Source organism: Nuphar pumila, chromosome 1 (assembly GCF_984573655.1).
Source record: "Nuphar pumila chromosome 1, dmNupPumi1.hap1.1, whole genome shotgun sequence".
In the NCBI taxonomy this organism is placed as follows: domain Eukaryota; kingdom Viridiplantae; phylum Streptophyta; class Magnoliopsida; order Nymphaeales; family Nymphaeaceae; genus Nuphar; species Nuphar pumila.
This window is the reverse complement of record NC_143249.1, coordinates 179,099,211-179,122,562: the sequence shown is the minus strand read 5'-3', so window position 1 is coordinate 179,122,562 and position 23,352 is coordinate 179,099,211. Positions and strand designations below refer to the sequence as shown.

At 36.9% G+C, this 23,352-nt stretch overlaps 1 protein-coding gene across 1 annotated transcript in view; it reads right to left on the bottom strand.

Annotated features, from left to right (window-relative positions):
* Positions 1-23,352, bottom strand: part of LOC149851465 (Pseudouridine synthase family protein) — a 68,157-nt gene that overhangs the window by 24,995 nt on the left and 19,810 nt on the right. Inside the window, exons 6-9 of the mRNA XM_090000828.1 lie at positions 22,926-23,004; positions 22,645-22,727; positions 22,186-22,251; positions 20,123-20,179 (exon numbers count right to left, since the gene is read on the bottom strand). Of these exons, the coding sequence (XP_089856954.1) occupies positions 20,123-20,179; positions 22,186-22,251; positions 22,645-22,727; positions 22,926-23,004 (285 nt within the window). The remainder of the gene's footprint in view (positions 1-20,122; positions 20,180-22,185; positions 22,252-22,644; positions 22,728-22,925; positions 23,005-23,352) is intronic.

Here is a 23,352-nt window from a genome sequence, read left to right as displayed (position 1 = left end):
ACTTGTAACTTTTTAGAAAAGTTTAGAAAGCATTGAAATCATACAATAATCAGAGTTTAAATAATACTTCAGCGGAAAATGATATTTTTAAAACCACAAGTCAATGGATCTTGAGCACATTACAGCGTAAACTTTCCTTTTGTCAAATCCCGCACAACCATTGAAATCAAATGGTTTAGAAACAGAATTTCAATAATTGAGAATTCGTTTGTTGAAACCAAAAAGAAGCTTACTAAAACAGTTTTATTAACTCACGGTTTAATAAAAGAGAAATTTTGAAACACACTTTATACCAAATTTACCAACATGTCCTCAGGAGCGAAACGTCAGAGAAAAAGCTCTATCTTGACCTCATCACGCCATCGTGTCATCGCAGACTGTATTACCTATCCAAAACCTGCCCATAAAATGGGTCAGTTTCACTAAAAACTGGCAGGTGCACAGACAGGACAATATTGAACATAATTAAGCAGAATAATTTAATATGTCAAGTAGATAGGCAATTATATAGCAATTTAATTTCAACAGATTCACAGAGCAACGACCATGAGCACAATGCTAAAATTTTTACAAGCATTTTATTGGCACAAGTAGGCTAACTATTACAAGCAAAGCGCTGCACAAGAAAGTTAACTAGCAAAATACAATGCTTCATCAACCACACACACAATTCCATAAGTATTGAACCTGTTGTACACTATAACTTTCACACGTGCATGATTGAACATATTATGTGATCAGATTTAAATTATGTTTCGATATTAACTGGCCAAGCGGGTACGCACAAGGCACGACTCTAGAAACAGCCTAGACTGATCCGGGGGTTTATTATGCTATGTATTTTATGATAACCCGGATAGTTGACTGAGTCCGCACCTAAGGGGACGGTCGGTGACCAAGAGAGAAATCCCCAAAGCAGCATAAATAATGGATGCATCCCAAACATGGAGAACTACCACCTAGGATAATTATGGTAGTCTCATTCCCCTAACTCCGATGACTGGGGAAGCCGAGTCTTTTGCTCGTAACTGCCATTAATGGCCTGTCCATCGAAGTTTTGTACCTTCCTGTCCTCTCTCCTGACAGGAGTCAGCGATTCGAATGAGTACATCAGGGGTAGTTAACTGAAGACTCATTCTACATACTCTGGTCTTTCGACCCACTCGAGTATCTTGCCGGTGAAGGCGAAAAAATCACTTATTTAGGTGATCACAACATTTTGTTATTTGCGCTCATCGAGGTTGCCACAACCTACTCATCCAATCATCGCAACGTACAAAGACGTACTTGTCAAAAAGTACGGTCGTACATGTCATAAGTACGACTACGATGAAAGGGATATGGTTCCACAAAAGAAACCCCAACAGATGTTATCTGCAAAAGAATTAATACAACACAGCCTGGCAAGATAAATCTTGAATTCACTTCAACAACATTTTTCATATTTCATGATGCAAGGTCATCTCGGATCTCTCGTCCGATCAACAAAGTACTTAACATGTTGTGCATGTCTAAAAGTACGCCATACTGAACCAGGGAGGTCTGTGGGCTTCTCAAAAGGAATACCCAACACACAACTTCATAACAATTCAAAGAATATAGGAGTGCTCATTTGGCACGATTCATCCTTAAAAGCCATAATGCCACATTAAGTCATTCACACAAGACACAACACTATCAATCTTACATCCAAAATTTATCTTAGTATCGACATGTTACACTAGATTGATACATAAAGAATGGGTCCTTCAACAGAACCCCACTCATTCATATGCTCATGCCCCTGATCGGGGTTATTCAAAATGAGCCGCAACTTGAGTCAAGGTTATAAAACATTTCTCCCAAGTGTGTGGACTTGGGAGGGGCCAAATGTGACTTCGCAATCCTGCAAGACTTAATCATACTTTGCAAAAGTTGTGCATTTTGAAGAGCCCTGGGTTTGCAGAAGGAAATCATCTTTAAAAGAACTATAGTGCACAAGTGCAACTTCTGGTGTTTTGAAAACAGGTGATAACAGGATAGGCACAAGACTACATTTATGTAAGTACATATTTACCATGAGTGTGAGCATATGCAGGTTATAACATGTCAACAAACAACTCTCGACTTGCGATGCCGCACATCGAGGGAAAAGCACATAAGTAATACATGAGGTACCAACACCATACATTGACCACTTAGACAGGCAAACACATAAGGTCATAAGTAATACACGAGACACAAGGTCGTACCTCACTCAAAGGAAACGTGCAGGCAAAAATGGATGCAAGCAAACAAGGGCATATGTATTTCAAGAAATACGAAACCACACCTCAAATTCATAAACACTACGCAAAATAATAATCGAATAATGAAATTGTACATCCACCCATAGAAAGGTACAGGCAAGTATACATGCGAGCAACTTAGGGCATAAGTATTGCAAAAAGTGCGAAACCACCTTCAACACGTAAGCAAATACACAAATTACTACTCGAAGAGTAAAACCGTACATCGACTCATAAACATGGAGACAAGAATAATAAGTCACGCAAAAGCAGTATAAATCTAAGTACAACTAGCATAGACATTTTAATTATTTCAACTTAATTAGATCTTATTGCCCCTTGTGCGACTTTACCCTACCTTGGGATGTCGTGCAACTGCGTACGCCTACGCGTGAGGATAATATGAGGGTTGAGTCGCAGAGCACGAGCGAGACCTGTTGCGTAAATCTGCAAGAGTGCGAAACATTTAATTAAGCTAATTTAATTAATGGTGCGATGAGGACATGGGTAGGTTTAGGCGACAGGCACTGCCGAAAACAGCAAGGCGGAAGGGGCCCTCGGCTCCTTCCGACAGAACAATAAAATAGCAGGGGCTTCAGCCCCTGCCTGACGAGGAAGCGAAGGGCAGGGGCCTCTGCCCCTGCCAAACAAGGTCACGCATGGCAGGGGCATCGGCCCCTACCTGACAAAACAGCTGACAGGGGCCTCGACCCCTGCCTCACGAAGGTAACAAGTGGCAGGGACACTGGTCCCTGCGTGCCAGCTCAGAATGGCAGGGGTTTCGGCCCCTGCCAGACAGAATAATGAAGGGCAGGGGTATCGACCCCTACCCCGCAGAATAGAGAACGGCAGGGGCCTCGGCCCCCTTGCCTGAAGAACATGATATGGCAGGGGCCACAAAAATAGGGAATGGCAGGGGCCCCAGCCCCTGCCTGACGAATCAAGGGACAGCAAGGGCCTCGGGATGGGGGTGACAGGGGGCAACCGGCCTCCCGTCGGTTTCCCTATCACCCACAGGGGTGAGGAGGTGCCGCAGGGGCCATTGGCCCCCCCCTGCCGGCACTCCGGCGAACCCCCACAAGAGAGAAGTGGACGACAGGGGCCTTGTAGGCCCCCTGTCGGGTTTCCAATGGGCAAAGAGGGAGGTGGGAGGGCGCGGCAGAGGCCGTGCGCCGCCTGCCGGCGTCCTGGCGAGGTGACAGAGAGAGATGGGAGGGGGAGGAGGAGAAGGTGGAGGCTGCATACCTGGAAGGAGAGGAGGCGAGGTGGCTGGCGGCGTGCGCAGGGAAGGAGGAGGCGAGGTGGCTGGCGGTCGGCGGCGTGCGCAGGGAAGGAGGAGGCGTCGGTCGGGGCTGCCGGCGAGGTTGTCGCCTGCAGGGAACGAGAAGGGGGGCGGGGCATCGTTCCTCCCCTCCCGCAATGCTCTTAAAGAGCTCGGGGAGGGGCGACAAAAGGGGAAACCCCGATGGGTTTCCCAATCGGGCCGAAGGCGCGGTGGGGGGGATGCGGCGCACAGGGGGGTTTTGTTTTAAACAAAACCTCTCCTGCGTCGAGTTATGAAACCCTATCGCAGGCGGGCCCGGGTCGGGTCCGGACCCGACCCGGCCCGGGTCCGAATTTTTTTTTTTTTTTTGAAAAACGTGGGTTTTACATCGGAGGTCCCCTCAAGCCCTCAAAAGTGCCCTCATGGCAAAACTTTCCCTCTGATTTATCAAACCAAATATAAAGGGAAAGATAAAGGGAGGCAGATCAATTTAAAAAGGAAAAGAAGACTTGAAGCACTGAAGACTTTTTCTCCTATTTTTATATTAGGATTTTATTTATTTTATTCATTTAGGTTTGTAATAAGGCACTTTATTATTATTTGTTTAAGCCCTCTGCAGGGGCAGTACTCTTTTGTTTATTTAGTTAATTAATCTTTTCTTTTTCAAGGTAATAAAGAGTAGTGTAGATTGTGTGTTGAATATAAAGTATTTCCCGTTCCCTGAGATCGACCCGGACTCCACCACTGGTGCGAGCCAGTTTTTATTAATTTTGATGTCTGACTTTCATTTGATTTTCTTTAAAAATATTGTTTTAAAAAGCGTTTTGCAAAACTTACAGCATATCTCAAAAAAATCAAGTCAGACATATCAAAAAAATTCTTTAATATAGATTTAATGTCATTTACTCCCTCTTTATCACTTCCTGTGATGATCATATCATCAACATAAATGAGCAGAATTACAATAGAATCACATGTTTTCTTAACAAAAAGAACAGTGTTAGTATAACAAGAAACAAAACCCAAGTTAATTAGTATATTACTAAACTTGTCATATCAAGCCTTGGGAGCTTGTTTAAGGCCATGCAATGCTTTCTTAAGTTTCAAAACTTTTTCATTTAAATTTATACTAGGAGGAGGGTCCATATAAACCTCTTCAGTAAGATCTCCATTTAAAAAATCATTTTTAACATCAAGTTAATAAATATACCATTTTTGATAGAAGCAATTACAATAAGACCTCGAACACTTGTCATTCTAGCAACTGGAGCAAACGTCTTATCATAATCTATCACATACTCTTGTGCATATCCTTTAGCTACCAATTTAGCTTTATATCTTTCTAAAGATCCATCACTTTTTATTTTTACCTTAAAACCCCATCTAAATCTTATGGGTTTCTTTTCTTGAGGAGGATCCACAATTTCCCAACTTTGGGCCTTCTTAAGAGCACTAAGTTCATGTTTCATGGCTTCATTCCAATGTGCATATTGTTTGGCATCATTGTAATGAGATGGTTCATAAAAGGAGTGAATGACTAATAGACAAGTTTGAAAATGTGGTGAAAAAGACTCATAAGACACAAATCTATTTGGTGCTTTAGAAATACGGTTTGACCTTCTTTGAGATGATTCTTCTAAAAACATATTTTGAGAAAATTTATCAAAAGCACATGGATGAGTATTTTCACTTCTAGTATAAACTTGAGTATTATTTGTTATATGCTCATCTATATTTTCATGAGATTCATTTCTTTCATTGTCAAAAATTTGATCATTTTGATTTTCAACTTCATTGAGAGGTTCAATATTCTCAATTGATTCATCTTGTCGGGGTAGTAAATCAAATAAGAAAGAATAATCATTATTTTCTTTTGGTTCAATATTTGCAAAACCATCTTCTTCTTCAAGGAAAGTAACATCTTTTGAGATATAAAGTTTATTATTTGATATATCAAAACATCGGTATCCCTTTTGTTCTTCACCATATCCTAAGAAAACACATTCAATAGCCTTCAGTGAAAGCTTATCATTTTTGTGAGTAAGTACATAACATTTACAACAAAAAATTCTTAGCCTTTTGAAATCCAGAGACATATTATAAAGTTTTTCAAAAGGAGAATCATTTTTTAAAGATGACGAAGAAGTTTTATTAATAAGATGTTGAAGTTAAAACGACTTTGGCCCAAAAGGATTTTGGAATATTTTTAGAAATTAGAAGGGTTCTAGTTGTTTCTATAATATGCATATGTTTTCTTTTCGCAAGACCATTTTGTTGCAGTGTATTAGGACAAGATCTTTGATGATAAACTCCATTTTGTCGCAAATAAGTTTGAAATTCATTTGACATATATTCTCCTCCGGAATCGGATCTTAGAATAGATAAATTATTTAGAAATTGATTTGTGATCATTGCATGAAAATCTTTAAAGATGGAAAACACTTCGGATTTTCTACCTAGAAAGAAAATCCATGTGTATCTAGTGAAATCGTCCACAAAGATTACATAATATGAGAAACCTCCCTTAGACATGATAGGAGAAGGTCCCCAAACATCAGAATGAACTAATTCAAACGGTCGTGTAGAGATAAAGCTTCTTTGAGGAAAATGAGTGACTTTTGATTTACCAAAGATGCAATCTTTACAAGTCTTAATTTTTTCATTACAAGAATTTTCCAAAAAAAGAGAAGAGAGACATCTTTGAAAAATTAGAATGGCCAAATCTCTCGTACCAAACATCTATACTTTTGACATTTACAAAATTACAAAATGACTAGGATGGTAGTGTCAAAAAATCCATGAAATACAGATCGCACCTCCTATGGCCTTGCCCAATCAGCTTCCCTGACTAGAGATCCTGCATAGTGCAATCCTTAGGTGAGAAAGAGACTTGGCATCCTCGATCGGTAATTTGAGAAACAGAAAATAAGTTTAAATTAATTTTTGGTACCACCCTTACTTTTGGAACAAAGAAATTTTGAGAATGTTTTAAATCAAGTGTTTCAATGTCTTCAATTTTCAAAGAAGTCTCATCGGCCATCGAAACATCGATGTTATGGGAATGGAATGAACATTAGAAAGGGTGTGTTTATGAGGTGTCATGTGAAAAGAAGCATCAGAGTCCAAAATCCACATACTTGGAGGAGATAAAGAGGTTGCTATAGCGGTTCCTGAAGTAGAGGAACACTTGAGAAGATGTTAATGAGAAGATGTTAAAGTGCCTCCGAAATTTGATTTAGAGTGTCTTTAATGTCTCTTCCATTGTTACTCACCTCTTCTTTATTTTGGATATTTTCACCAACTACGGCCACTTTTCCTTTGAGCTTAGGACAAACCGGTTTGATATGACCTGGTTCATAACAATAGTGGCAAATGACACCCTTTCTAAAGCCATTATTTTTGGCAAAGTAGGGAGGCCTATAAGGCTTAACATTGGATCCCGACCTAGTGACGGCCAAAATTTCATCACTTTTATGAGTCATGCCAAGACGAGTTTCCTCTTGGCACACTTCGGCAACGACATCTTCAATAGGTAAGGCCTTGCTTTTATGAAGAAGGGATGTCCTTGTTCAAATTCCGGTCTAAGAGCGTGAAGAAATTGAAAGAAATGTTCTTTCTCAACTTGTTCTCTTCTTAATTCAACATCTTCCGGAGCCACCCATTTGGGCTCAAGAAGAGCAAGTTCATCCCAAAAGGGGAGATAAAGCACTAAAGTAATCTCGAACACTCATACCCCCTTGTTTAGTAGATTGAATTTTTTCTTGACAAAAAATTTGTCTAGCTAAATCTTTTTTGGTATACATACCCTTAAGAAAGAACCAAACTTCATTGGCTCTTCTAAACTTAGCAATGTTAACACAAATTTTTATGTCAACATTGTTCATAAACCATGCCAAAATTTGGGCGTGGTTACTTTCTCAATCTTCTACCCTAGTTTGATGCTCATTGATTGCTTTAATGCGATCTTCACCATCAAGGGCCTTCTTGACGCCACCTTAAATCTTGGTGACCTTTAATGTTGGTTCAAGAGTAGTCCCCATCACGAAGCCCCATAGCTTTTTTTCACGAAGGTGATTCTCCATAACCGACGCCCACATCAAATAATTTGATCCGTTGAGCTTGAAAGAAAGTTCAACTCTTGTGTCGTGCTCCATGATGGCAAAGAGAGGTAGAGTTGAGAAAGAATTTAGAAAAATACTTTCAAGATCACAAGTAACCCAATTGGCTCTGATACCATGTAATGAACAATACGAAAATGCAAATAACAAGATAACTCTTAGAAGAGTTTAACAAAGAGCCAAGAATTACAAGCACATAATGTGCGCAATACACAAACCCGCTAAAGGGGAATGCCAAAAAGGCAAAAGAAATATTATTAAGAGGTAAAAAGATGAGTACAAGCTACACTTACAAGAGGGGAGAGCCCCTCAATTTATAGAGAGAAAAAACAACTAAGAGGGGGCCATTGGGGCTCCCAATATAGTCGTTGGGGAGCCCCAACGGTCATATTAATGACCTTTGGGGACCCCAACAACTATATTAGTGGGGGCCCTGCAAGAAGATGCAACCCACAATTTGAATCCTCAAATGATTCTCACAAAAGATCTTCCACAAGAACCATAAAGGTTCATAAGCAAAGCTCACTCACAAGAATCAATAAGATTCATAAAAACACCACCCAAGAAAGAATGCAAATATAATTTCATTCAAGTGGGATATAACCCACACAAAAAGATACAATTACAATGGGGTGAGACCCCACATTTATACAAGTAATAAAGAAGAGGGAGAGGGAGTCGTTGGGCTCCCAACGATTCTATTTAGAGTTGTTGGGAGTCCAACGACTCTCTTAGTGCTTTATGCTTTTTGACTAAGTCAAAAAAAGGCATAAAGCCTATTATATGTCCAAAAAGTAAGAAATGATGTTTTATGCTTTTTGACTTAGTCAAAAAGGCATAAAGCCTATTACATGTCCAAAACTGAAAAAAAGAAAAGCTAACTAAACTAAAAAGATAAACTAAACAAATAAGATTACATATGATAGTGGTATATTACATATAAGATTAGCTATAAGATTACAGTTTTAACATGTGTGAACGAGTACATGTATTTTAACACCCCTCCTCAAACTTTACATAGAAATTTATCCCGAAAGTTTGGAAATACAAAAAGAATCTTGGGAAGAAATCAAATTCTTCAAAAGTCTTTAAGGGAAATCTCCATCTTTATGACATCTCAGCAAATTCTTTCAAATATAAGTCTTCAAAAATATCTTTATTGATGATCATCCCCAAGTACCTTCATTGGTTGAATCCATGATGTATCTAAGGCACCACATCTTAACGATCCTGTATAGAAAGAACAAACCAAAAGAATACTCCAAGTACACAAGAGAAATATTCTAGCCCAAGAATTGCAAAAAAAAATTTAACCGCAATATATTGTAAAGCAAGAATAACATGGTTTAAATAGTAATAACTTTTTGAATCATTAAATATTAAGAAAGACAAGAGGCATATCCCTCAAGGATGAAATTAAATCACAATCAACTTATTTTTAGAACATGATCCATTAAGACAAGATACTTATGCATAAAAAAATGTTTTTAGAAGAAATAGTGGTCTTCTAAGAGTCATACTAAACTCTCGAACGAGTATCTATTAGAGAAATTTCAAACAAATCCTATAAAAGGATATACAAAATGGAAGATCACAATAGACAAATGAATCTTTAGTTATCCCAAAAAAAAAGTTTAAGCATTTCAAAAATGTGCACTATGTGAAAATGTCTTTAAGATAATCAAACTTAAACACAATTTGATAAATTCTCTATATTCTTAACGAAAGATATGTGCACTTAGGCACAAAAAATTGCTCACAAAGTCGATCACACATTATATAGTTAAAGCATGTTCAATACCCATAAATCAATAATGAAGAGATAATTAATTTTATCAATAAAAGATGAGTTAATAATGACTCACACATCTTAAAATGAAATATTGGGAAAATACAAAAGCCCACTTAGAAAGTCGAAGAACCACAAGCACTTAATGTGCAAAATACCCAAATTCCCTATAGGATAAATTTCAAAATGTAAAAGTGATTTCCAAATATGCATATCAACGATATGAACTTTTATCGATAAATATTTTTCTATGCAAGGAAGAAACAAGTAGTAAGGATTAAAATTTAGAAAGAAATCCCATATGATAAATAGAATGATACATGCAAATCAAGACTAGGTTAAGAATTCCCATAAATATGAAAATTTGCAAATCTCAATAATAATTCAACCCATTACAAGCAATCATCTCATTAGACCTCTGAAACCCACAAATCAAGTGTATAAGCGACTAGAACAAGAATATAAATATAACGTCACTAAAGGGCCAAAAACACACACGAAGGTGTAGATAAACACCTCTTGTCTACATATAATGATACTTGAAATAAGTGTATCAGCGACTAGAACAAGAATACAAAAGCCAACCATGGACTAAAAATCACACATGAAAGTGTGAATAAACCAGAGTTGCCAGTCGAGGAAGCGGGAGCGGGAAGCGATACGGGAAGCGGAAGCGGGAAGCGAGGCACTTTCAAAATTTCAGGAAGCGGGAAGCGTGGGACCACTTAGGAGCGAACCAGGAAGCGTCTCGGAAGCGACATAGGAAGCGTCTCGGAAGCGACATAGGAAGCGAACCGGAAGCGACCTAAGAAGCTATAAATTTCTAAATTCTAAATTATAAGCTACAAAGTTCTAAACTCTAAGTTTAACCTTAAAATTAACATAATCCACTACTTCACTTCATCATGCAAGATTCAAAATAAAAGTATACCAAAAAAATATTATAAGACCATGACAAAAAAGTAACATAAAAGTTTTTAAGTTGGACTACTCCAACTACATCATCAAAAAAACAATTAATAATTCAAGAGTTCATTAATTTGTCATCTTTCTCTTCCCCTTCAAGTCAGCAATAGATCGTGAACTTTCTGCATCATCACGTGCGTCTTTTCCTCCACGACCATGTCTTCTGCTCCTTCCTTCATTTCCTATAATGAATACCTTAAAAAATTAAAATGTTCAAAAACCATAATTTAAAATATAAAAAACACAATATCAACATACCTTGCCTAGGTCTCCTGCTAAAGAAACGATCAATCCGACCTTGAGGAACTGATGGTCGCTCTTGTATATCTGCAGTTCTACTAGCTCTGTTGGATTGATTTGTATCCTCTTCAACTTCATTTGTACGTATGATTATTGGAGGTAATGGAGCTCTTGGTTGTGCATCTTTATGTTTGGATTTGGAAATAGTGCTTGATTGTTGTGCACTATCATCCAAATCTCTCCATCGCATATCCTCTAATCTCAACGTATTTTCTTCTACAATAGGAAGTTCTGGATTGATATCCCATTTTCGACTAGGCCCTTCTTTGTAGCGATCGTTGCACCTTTTATAACAAGAATATAAAATATGAATGTTAATAAACAATCAATGATAGAAAAAGAGAAAAAAAAATACCAAAACAAAAGTACAACACAGTTTAATTATACCTGTCAATCAATCGAAGATTGGAATGAATATACACTAAGGTATCAGCACGATCTTCATTGAGTCTATTTCTTTTAACATTGTGAATGTAACTATAGGTGCTCCACACTCTTTCTGCAGAAGATGTGCTAATAGGTTGAGATAAAACTTTAATGGCTAATGCTCTCAACTCAGATGTATCACCACCATAAAAACGCCACCAATTAAGCACCGACATTGTAGGATTCAGTGCATCTATTCTTGTTGCATTTCGGCTAAATCTTCCACTTCTTGATGCAAAAGCCATAAGTTGTGACCTATAAAGTGTAGATAGCTCTTCATTTCCAGAAGATATGACTTCAAGCGCGAGCATTGCACCGTCTAAGATATCATTATCCTTTTCTACAAAAAAAAATGTTTAGTAACTATAACAAGAAAATGCAATTGAAATAATAAAATAATTAAATCATTAAACTTTATTAAATTGATAGAATAAAATTTTTACCAGGAGAGACTCGTTTGACCCCTCCTGCTGCTGGGATTTTGAGATACTCCGACTCGTAATATTTTGGAGTAAGCATGTGGGCTAGACTATGGAGAGGCACATTCATTCTATCCCATCTATTTGAGACAATCTTATGAATCTTTTCATATAAATCTGGTTGTCCTTTTAGATTGTCTTTGATTTCCCCCAACATGTTGTCCATGCCTTCATACACTTCACCAATTATAGGGCCTTCCTGATCACAAAATTTAATCATCTTATAGATGGGTTTTGTAATCAATAATGCTAAACGTACAGAATCCCAATATTTTTCATCAAGAACAGTTGTTTCTGTTGTAACAACCCTTTTTTTCATAGTGTCATCCGTGCATGATTGCTTCCAATCGCTCCATCTATCTGAAATTACTGTGAGCCTTAAGCTCTCCCTCACATCAAGCAAGCGTTTCAAAGTAGTATAATGTGAAGCAAACCTTGTTTTTGCAATCTTTATTAATTCTAATTTTTCATTACTTCTAAAGATTGCTAGTGCTTTTGAATGATTTGTGATATACTTCACAATTTCTTTACTCTGCAAATATGTTTCTCCCAACCAATGAAACTCATGTGCCAAATCCTTGAAGATCAAATTAAGTGTGTGCACAACACAAGGTGACCAAAAAATATACTTGTACGTTTGTTTTAATTCTTCACCTGCTAACTTGCAATTTGCTGCATTGTCTGTAATCACTTGCACTACATTAGAAGGCCCCACAAGTTTAAATCCGGTCTTCAAAAACTCGGCAATGTTTGCAGCTGACTGTTGCACATTAGAAAAATCGCTTGCATATAAGAACATCGAGCCAAAACAGTTTGAGGCAAGTATATTTATCAAGTGTTTGTTCTTGATATTTGTCCAACCGTCTGAGACAATGAAAACTCCAAACTCCTCAAACTTTTCTCGAAATTCATTTAACTCCATGTGAACACACTCTTTCTCACTGTCAAGCAACGTTGTTCGCGCTTTTTCATATGATGGGGGTTTATATCCAGGCACTTTACTAACTGCAGATATCATCTCTTCCCAATATGGTGATCGAAGCACATTGAAAGGTATGCCATTTGCACACACAAATCTGATAATTTTGTGATCTACATCATCTCTTTCTACCTTTTTAAAGGTATCACGAATATCAACTGTTTGTCGGCTTCCACTAGATGATGTAGTCATACTAATAGGCTTCTTCGGAGTATCAATTCTTGATCTCCTCAACTCAAATGCACTTGATGAAACCTCCACTCGACGAACTTGCCTCTTAATTTTTTTTGCCAATTCTGCATTTTTTGCAACTACAGGGCAAAAGACAATCCCAACACTTTGTCCCTTTGGAGATCCCATGAGATGTGCAAAAACTCGAGTATATGACCCATGATAAATATTTTTGCAGTGCCTGCACATAAAAACTTGGGTTCTACCTTGCTTTCCTTGCCCACTCTTCTTTTGTTTCAATACATGAAGCCATAGCACTGTTGTTTTATGCATGCTAGGTGGTTCATCATCTTGGTCATCTTCAGAATAGTAGTCATATTCTTCTTCATCTTCCTCATCAAAACAATTTTCATTTCTGTTCTCAAACTCATATGGAATCTTGCCTTTTCTTGCATTATCCTTCCCAACACCACTAGACGATTCATGCTCCAAATTGTAAAAAGAATCATCATCGTCATCATAATTATCGTGATCATAGCTTGTGATGGTCATTAATGAAGCAAAGAACAGACAAATATATCTGCATCATAAAAGTATAGGAATCATTTTAGAACACTTTAAAAAAACTATTATTAATAGCAAAAGATGGAGAGTGGAATGCGAAAACAAAAGGAAAAAAAAAGACTCAAAGTGAACCATGAACGCCCCTTGCAATCGAATTCCCGTAAAATACCGTGGGGTTTACTAAACTAATCATGCTCATTTCTTAAAATAATCCAGACAATATGTATCACACAGCTTCGCAGTCACAATCTAAATTTCAGAACTATGAAACCAATCAGATTTCCTTTTTCTAATAGCATTAACACCCGTAATGAATACAGAGGAAAGCATCAAGTCTTAAAATTCAAGTTTAATCAAACTAAATCTCAAACAAACATGACAGTTGAAACTTGAAACACCACAGATTTAATTTAACCCAGGAAATCACAAATAGGTAGAAGCTTGATAAATCCAATCTAAAAAGAACTGCAGACTAGTTCTATTTATTTTTATCAGAATATGCCCATCAAATCAAATTTAACGAATCAGTACATGAATCAGCCAAGAGTCCAAGACTCAATGAATATAGCAAAATTTGTGAATCAGCCAATTTTTTTTTGACATAAACTAAAAAATGGCTACAATTATTAATAAAAATCTATTTCATATGGACAGATCGAACTATTTGTTGCAGTCAGGGCTGGGTACTGGGCTGGGCTACAAAAATGGATAAAAATCTATTTCATATGGAATCAGGGCTTGGCTAGGACTGGGCTTTTAAAAATAAATAAATAAATAACTGTTTCGGGAGGCTACCGTAACAGTTATTTATTTATTTTTTTTAAAAGCCCAGTCCTAGCCGGCTAGCCCAACCCTGATTCCATATGAAATAGATTTTTATTCATTTTTGTAGCCCAGCCCAGTCCTACCCAGCCCTGACTGCAGCAAATAGTTTGATTTGTCCATATGAAATAGATTTTTATTAATAATTGTAGCCATTTTTTATTTTATGTCAAAAAAAAAAATCGAGGACGCTGCCCCCGAAGTTCGGGGGCAGTGTTGTGAGAGGCGTGCGCCTCATTACCTACCTGAGGCGTGCACCTCATTACCTACCTGAGGCGTGCGCCTCATTACCTGAGGCGTACGCCTCAGAGGCGAAGCGAGGTGCTTCGCCTCATTGATTCAGTGCAGTGGCGTAGCAAGGATTCATGTGGGGGGCAGTGTTGTGAGCCTCAGAGGCGAAGCTAGGCGTTGAGCCTGCGCATTTACAACCTTGCTAAGCAATGGAGGAGGTCGCCGGACGTCAGTGGAAGAGAGGAACATACCTGAACAGAGACATTGCTCGATCGCCGGTCGTCGGAGGTCGTCTGTCGTCGGAGGTCGTCTGTCGTCGGAGGTCGCCGGTCGTCGGAGGTCGCCGGTGGCCGAAAATGAGAGAGAGAGAGAGAGAGGAGTCGGGTGAAAAAGAAAAACCCTGCCTTCGCCCTTAAGTTTTCACGATTTTTTGTAAAATGTTTGTTTTACCCTTATTCAGATTTTTTTATTGTTTTTCACGTGTCAATTTTCGTTTTAAAAAAGGGTAAATTTGGTATTTCGTAAAGGCGTCCCCCTTTAAAGGGGGACGCGATTTCCTTTAAAGGGGGACGCGATTCCCTTTAAAGGGGGACGCGTTTTCCTTTAAAGGGAAACACGTCCCTTTTTAAAGAGGGACGCGTCCCCCTTTAAAGGGGGACGCGTCCCCCTATAAAGAGAAGTGTGTCCCCCTTTAAAGGGGGACGCGCTTCCCTTTAAAGGGGGACGCGCTTCTTCTTTTTTATGTGCGTTTCGGAAGCGCCGCGTTTCGCGCTTCCGAAGCGCGTCTCGGAGAAGCGCGCTTCCCCTTTTAGCTAGGCGCTTCCGGTAACCCTGGAATAAACATCTCTTGTCTACATATAATGACACTCAAAATCAAGTATGTTCAGCGACTAGAACAAGAGTACAATGCCACCAATGGGCAAAAAGCGCACACGAAGTAATGACTAAACATCTCATGTCTACATATAATGATACTTAAAACAAGTGTATCAGTTACTAGAGCAAGAACAAACAACCAACAATGGGCTAAACACACACACAAAGGTGTGTACAAACAATTCTTGTCTACATATGATGACACTTAGATGAGGGGCATAAAAAGGAGAGACAATTGAGACAAGAAGGCTTGTAAAAAAATATCAATTTTTCAATATATCTAGAAACACTATGGTTTCAAAAGTTAGACATCCATCACAGGTACATATAATTAAGAGCATCCATAATAAAATTAATGGCCAAAGAACAAACAAGTGATACCACACGCTCACAATTAGAGATCACATAACATGTCTTTTAGAGTCAAACTACAAGTTGACAATCTAAAAAGACAACACGAGGTGCACATAACTCACCCCAACAAATATTTCTGTAATAATAATAAGGCAAAGAAAATTGATGTATTATATAAAGTTTATGAATTATGATGGACAATACAAATGCCATAAGAAGGCAATAAGTACTTACGAAAATCATTTTTCAAATAGGTGATTTTATAAAGAGAGCCAATTTGAAAAAGTCAAATCAAAGATCCAATAATGGTATATAATCAATTTTAGATAAAGTGCACTCATATGCACAACAAAATGCCTTATGACAACAATTTTGCATAAACACGGATCATGCTTAACATAATCAATTCTTCAAAATGAAGTTAAAAAGTATATTATGAGACAAACACAACAAGAAATATTAAGCAAATAATGCATATGAAGTTTTTAGAAGGACCTCTTATAACACAATTATTGCTAATCATGAATACTTGAAAGATAATCCAACAATTTATATAGAGGTTATGAAATTATGCCAATCATTTATTCATAATGCAATTTATTTTGTGTGATTATGACACATTTTTAGAGAAAATTGAGTTAACACTATAAAATGTATTCAAGATATCCAAAAATCAAGCTAGAGATGAACAAAAATCTAGGATCATTCTAAAAAATTATCAATCTAAGAATCAGTTTTGTATTATGAAAAAACATCTTAAAGTTATCAATTGTAATGAAATATAAAAAATACTCATTACAAAAGATACCACAAGAGAGTTTAACTGAAGCATATGAATAGATAAAAGAAACCATATGAGAGACCAAATGCATACATTCTCATAGAGAGATCAAAAGCCCTCATGCAAAAATTAAAGCCACATGTCTCATACAAAAGACATGCTACTAATCAAGTTTAAGTATATATGCAAGTTTAAGCATGTAATGAGTCAAGGAGTTTAAGTATGAACACCCATGTCTATCAAAGATGAAATACAAATTGTAATTGACGATTATATATATATATATATATATGTGTGTGTGTGTGTGTGCGCGCGCGCACGCGCGTGTGTGTGCGCGCGCGTGTGAAATGCAAGTTCAAACAAGAATATATTTTGTGAAATAAGACATCATTATCAATTTATTTTAAGATAAGAATATGATTGACGAACCATCTAGAATTAATAATTCATGATTATATATATATATATGTATATATATACATACACATATATATATTAGAGTTATTTTCGAAAAAGCTTCGAGATTCAAACATGATACATATATTTTGTTTTCTTAAAACAAGTTCATTGATGATTAAAATACTAAAAATTTCAAAAAACATACATTTTTTTTATTTTAATCATACAAAATATATATATATATATACAATGATAAAGAACAAGAAGAGTTTTTCTCATGTATAATGCATGGACTAAATACTTGAAAAATGTAAAAATACATGCCAAGTAACTCTAAGGAGAAGAGAGAGAATACAATACAACGATGTTGCTCAAGTCCTTTCCAACCAAATCCTCTTGTAGCCGATAGAGACGTGATAAAACACCCTTTTGGCAAGTGATGAAACACTCCTTGCAAGAACAAGGTGATAACACACCTTTGCAAATGAAGCATGGAAATCGAGGCGGAAGTTTTCAAAATCTAAAAAATTGCGTGGCTCTGATACCATGTAAGAAGATGCAACCCACAATTCGAATCCTCAAATGATTCTCACAAAAGATCTTCCACAAGAACCATAAAGGTTCATAAGCAAAGCTCACTCACAAGAATCAATAAGATTCATAAAAACACCACCCAAGAAAGAATGCAAATATAATTTCATTCAAGTGGGATATAACCCACACAAAAAGATACAATTACAATGGGGTGAGACCCCACATTTATACAAGTAATAAAGAAGAGGGAGAGGGAGTCGTTGGGCTCCCAACGGCTCTATTTAGAGTTGTTGGGAGTCCAATTACTCTCTTAGTGCTTTATGCTTTTTGACTAAGTCAAAAAAGGCATAAAGTCTATTATATGTCCAAAAAGTAAGAAATGATGCTTTATGCTTTTTGACTTAGTCAAAAAGGCATAAAGCCTATTACATGTCCAAAACTGAAAAAAAGAAAAGCTAACTAAACAAAAAGATAAACTAAACTAAACAAATAAGATTAAATATGATAGTGGTATATTACATATGAGATTAGCTATGAGATTAAAGTTTTAACATGTGTGAACGAGTACATGTATTTTAACAGCCCCCAATGGTCCCAAATATAAAAATTAAAAAAGAAAAAGAATACAAAAAATGAAAAAGAAAAAAAAACTAAGAACAAATAAATGTAGTGAAATTACCAAAATACCCCTATCAGGTATTTTGATATAAATACATAAAAAGAATATATATACATATTTATATATATATATATTTTTTAACAGGAACTCCAGGTTGGGCAACTCTTCTGGTCTCTATACACAATCTCAGCCTGGCTGGGCGGCTTCTCTGCATCAAATCCAAGGCAGTCCGTAACAAACCATTCATCTCAAACTCGCCTTGCTCTCGAGGCGAGAACTCTGAATATTGAACTGTCAGTCTGTCTTCCTCTTCTTTTTTCAATCTTGTTTTACCTTGTGGGTTGGACCGCAATATGGAATTGAATCTCGAGGTTGCTCTATAAACTGAATGAACCAAGCAGGATATACCGCAACATGTATACTGAAGCAAGAAACAATCTTTATGAAGCAACCAAAATCATGTAAAGGGCCTCCAAAGTAGAACGGGTCAAACGAATCTGGAGCGGTTGGTTGAGACAAGATATGGATCCATTTTGAAGGAATTTGATTGGGTTCAGATAAGTTGAGGGTCTGGAGCACGCTTGGGTTAGATAATATGGGTTTAAGAAGGGTGCAGATTTGATTAGGAAATTGGACATGGGAAGGTTTTGGGATTGAATTTAACAAGCTCAGGTTTAGGTCCATTTTAAGGTTTTCAAGGATGAGGATATGAGGGTTTAGGAGGGCCTAACATAGGAGATTTGGATTCAAGACAAGAGTTTGAATCCAAAACTTCTTGAGTTGGATTTGGGTCTTGAGAAAGGACTTGGATGGGTTCTAAGGGAGGGATGTTTGGATTGGGTCTCGATTGAGTTTCATCTACTCAGGTTTGGGTAGACTGAGGGGTGTTCAAAAGCTTTTATTTTTCCCTATTGAGTTCCTTTTCAATATCTAAGGCATGTTGAATAGCTTGCTCAAGAGAAGTGGTTGTGATGCTTTTCATTTTCTCGGATATGCAAAAATCAAGTCCTTCAATATACTTGATAATCCACTTCTATACGGTTTCCTGAATCTAGATTCCCAGTGTCGCGCAATGAAACATCTCTGTGTATTCTTATATGGACTTGAAGCCTTGAAAAAGGAAAAGGCATCGGATCTCCATCATCAAATCTTCATCCATTCTCTACGTGAGTTGTGTTGTCTACCTGCAAGACAAATTATTGTTGGTCCAAAGTTCAGGTGGTGCAGAAGAGTAGGCTAGGATTCAAGAGGGGGCTCCAAGTTTGGTCGTCTGGTATGGGGGTATTAGGTATCTAAAAATATTTTTTGAAGATTTGTTTAGGGTTTTTAAAATGTCAGAACTAATTTATTTTTGAGATACGTCAAGGCGTTATAGGTTCAGTTCGATTTTATGGGTTCTCAGTGATCCAGACGAATTTTTGGGATTTGTAAATTGGGTTTGAAAGATAACAAATGTACGTTCCTAGGGTAAAAATTTCAAAATTTATAGATCTAGGATCAGACCTAAAAATTTTTTTGAAGTTTAAAAAGCATTATGTCATTAAGATCCGGTCATTGGATCTGACATGTTTCGATAAAACGACAATATCTACAAATTGGGATTTGATTTTTCTGATCTGTAAATTGGGTTCAGTTTAGGATAGGCAAGACTATCTACAATGATTTTTGGGATTTTTTGAGACTAAAAGAGGACCAGGATGAATTCTGAAAAATTGGATTGGGATGTTGTCATGTGTTGATCCTTCCTAAAACAGGTAGAATGAGGTTTGTCTTCTGAAAGTCGGATCGGGGTCACTGAAGGTCGGATTCTAATGATTCAAAAAATAATTTGAAAGTACACGAATTGAAAAACCTAATGTCGATGCGATCTCCTTGGAATGACCAGATGAGAGATCTTGGGGTACAAATCGCTGCAGTTGATGCAAATCACCGTTAGTCAAAGAATTACTAATAAGAAAAAAAGGAAACACCAATTTAACATAAATAAAAAAGAATACTACATAAACAAAATAACTGAAAGCTTTATCAAGCACAAAAGCAAGGATTTCCATATTTCAATTATACTAAGCCCCTGGTAATGCTTCTGAGCGACAAGCATCAAGGAAAAAAACCAGACCTGCTAAAAAAATCAGTTAACAGATAGTCATGTTTGAAGGCTAACATGCAGGGTTTAGGAAGCTTGCCTCTATTGAACTCCGCCCTTCTCGAGCATCAAAAATTATAGCAGCATTCACAACTTGCTGAAAGTAAGAGAGACAAATGTTAACAAATTATTTGTGTACCAATTAGCATGCAACACAATAGTCATGGAGTGAAGAAGCGGTAGGGGGGCGTTGGAGGCAAAAAGCATATTTCTGGATAATGCATGGTGATTAGGGATGTCAAAGGCCTAGTTTAGGTACTCAACATTGTTAGAAAAGCAGTTTAGGGACTCAGTGACTTCTCAAGTTGAACCAAATTGGCACAAACTTGGTTGTAGGCTGACCAATTTTTTGCCAAGACTCATTCAGGCCTAGCTTGAGCAGGGGTGTTTAAATATAGATATCTCATTTTTATCACAATATCTATGTTTTTAATGGCAAAAACTTGGAAGAAACAGTTTTGCATTTTTTTGACATTATTTTGATGCTTTTATTCCTTATAGTCAATTTTCTTAAATTTTTCATTTTATTTTTCCAATACTTGGTCAATAAAAACATGAAAAATATTTTAAAAAATGAATCTCTCATGAGAACATCAAAGCTGTTAAATGTATACATGTATGTATATGTGTTGGATTTCTCCCAGATTCATTTAGCACTAGCTTGAACGCACAGCCCAGATTTGGCCATCTAGGTTCTTTGTGCATCCGTTGGCTTATATTTGGACCCTTGAGGGGAGAGTACTTTCTAGCAGCAAGCATCATTTAGTCAATCAGACCTTACAAGCTTGTTTAACATGGTTTCTTTGGTTAGAAACATGCTTTCTGGCTGTTTTAACGCAAAAATTGATTTTTCCCCCTTTCTGTGGTGAAGTTTTTGCTGCATTGTAGGCAGATTACTTGGAAACCAGACACACATCAATTTAGTGCATGTTCTCCACTAAGAAGACTATGGAGACCACATCTGTACGGTCAAATCATTTTGTCCAAACATATGCAAACATGACTATTTAGAGTACACCCATGGTTGTCAAAGTTAAGTGCCCTCTCTCCATATATATATATATATATATATATATATATATATATATATATATATATGAGGTCTTTCTTAAGGAAAATTTCAAAATAACTGAGTAATCTCAGATAATTAGTCAGTTTTTTTAAGACAATAACTCAAGATCGTAAATAAAACTTTTAAGACAATATCATGATATTAGCAGGATGTATTCATTTTGGAACTTTTTAAATTTATCATGATATGTCAGAGTTTTATAGATAGAAGAAAAAGGCTTTAAAAAACAAAACATAATAAAAAAACAGTAATAGTTGTGACTGTGATACACATGCAAATGCATGTACATATGTATGTATGCATATCTAGTCTTATTTTTTTATCTAAAAATAAAAGTTAACATGACCCATTGATCCAACCAAGTTTGGTCGAGCATAAACAGATTGAATCACGAATCACTGGGTTTTCAAGAGATCCAATTATCTAATCAGTCTCATCTTATGAGTTTCTGAAATACAAAACCAGTCAAAATCAAACTCTGACAATATTGCAACATGATCATGCTAAGGTCAGGTTCCATTGGAACCCTCCCAACATAAGTCTAAAACCAATTCTGGCAATCTCAGGACACCATTACATGAGATTTGTTTACACCTATATCTCTACAAATCCAACCTTTTAGATTCCTGATGTTGATTTATGGAAGATGACAATAGATCTTTATCTTAGCAACCAAGCAAAGATCAGAATGAAACTTGTATAGCCAAGGCTTGTTAGCAACATAGAAATGAAACCCAAATTCTCCTGTTTGGACACACAGGCGGCTCAAAAAGGGAAGTTTTCATTGGCAAAGGCTGAAAGGCATTTCTTTCCATTAACAGATTTCTCAGTGTGCGCTCTTATTTATAGGAGGGGCCTTTGCCATTCATTGTCAATAGCAAAGTCTCCACTGTAAATAAAAACACATGACAAAAAGATACATTGAAGGAAAGACGCTAAAAAACCACAACTCCCAATAACTAAAAGTGAACAAAAATAACCATAATGACTCAAGAAGAAACCAGTCTGTTAACAAGGAATGGTGCAAATACCTCTGCTTCAGGAAATACTCCAATCACCTTAGCAACATACTCTTTCCGCACCTTTCCACCTTCTATCTGGAGCAACAACACCTATTTTAGTGCATCAAATGAAAGGACAGGAGTACACCAATGAAATGGAATGGTTTAACTGAAAAAATCCAAATTCATGCCATTAACTAGTGCATTGTGCATATTTCACTAGCACCAGCAAAAAAACCAAACAGGAAAAGGTATTCATCCGAAAAAAGATCAGAGTAGTACTAGTTTCATTATTAGCAGATCTTCAAAATCATTTCATAGAATGTAAGAATGTAGGGTCATAAAAAGAAAAAGTAATATTTAGTTAAACAGATGCAATGCACAATAAAGCCCTCTATATTGGTAAATTAATTGATACATACTTTTGAAATGTAAATGCATCTGTTTCCCTAGCTAGAAACAAGCAAAATAACAAATTAACAATGATACCTGTTGCCTAAAGAGGTCTGCTCTAGCAGCACTTCTAGCTAGTATCAGAAGTCCAGAAACCAGGCGATCTAATCGGTGTACAGCTGTTAAAATGGGTTAGAATCAAGTAAACAAAGAAGTGCTTGGGCTACCTAATAACCACTGGTGCCTTTACATGAAAACAAAGGTATAGCAAAATAATGTTCTGCAGCTCAAATTGAAAGGGGAATAAAATATTCGGCATTCCCTAATTCCATTATGGTGTGTCACTGCTTCTTGTTGCATGGAGCTCATAAGGATACGAAAAAGAGGGGCTAAGCCATGTTCTGCTTGTAAAATACCAACTACTGTATTTTTGCGATATTGGCCACATGGATGCACCTGCAACAGACACGACATTTTAAATATGCATATCTTTATTATGTATAGTATGCAACAAGCCCTTAAATATGTACCAGCTTCAGAATTCAAGACAAGAAAGGACCAAAAATAAGCCATCTAACCAACTTGCATATCTTAGCACAAGGAAAGACTTTGTCAAAGCTCAAAATAAACATAGGAAAACCATATGCATGTGCGAGTGGATGGATTGAGATTTTTTCCCCTAACAAATTTAGAAATACCACGATAGCTCTTTGTTACCAAAGGAGTCTTTTATAAGAGCGCACATAACAATACAACAATTAATACAAGCATATTTTACTCATTAGAAAATGATTTGAGCACCCA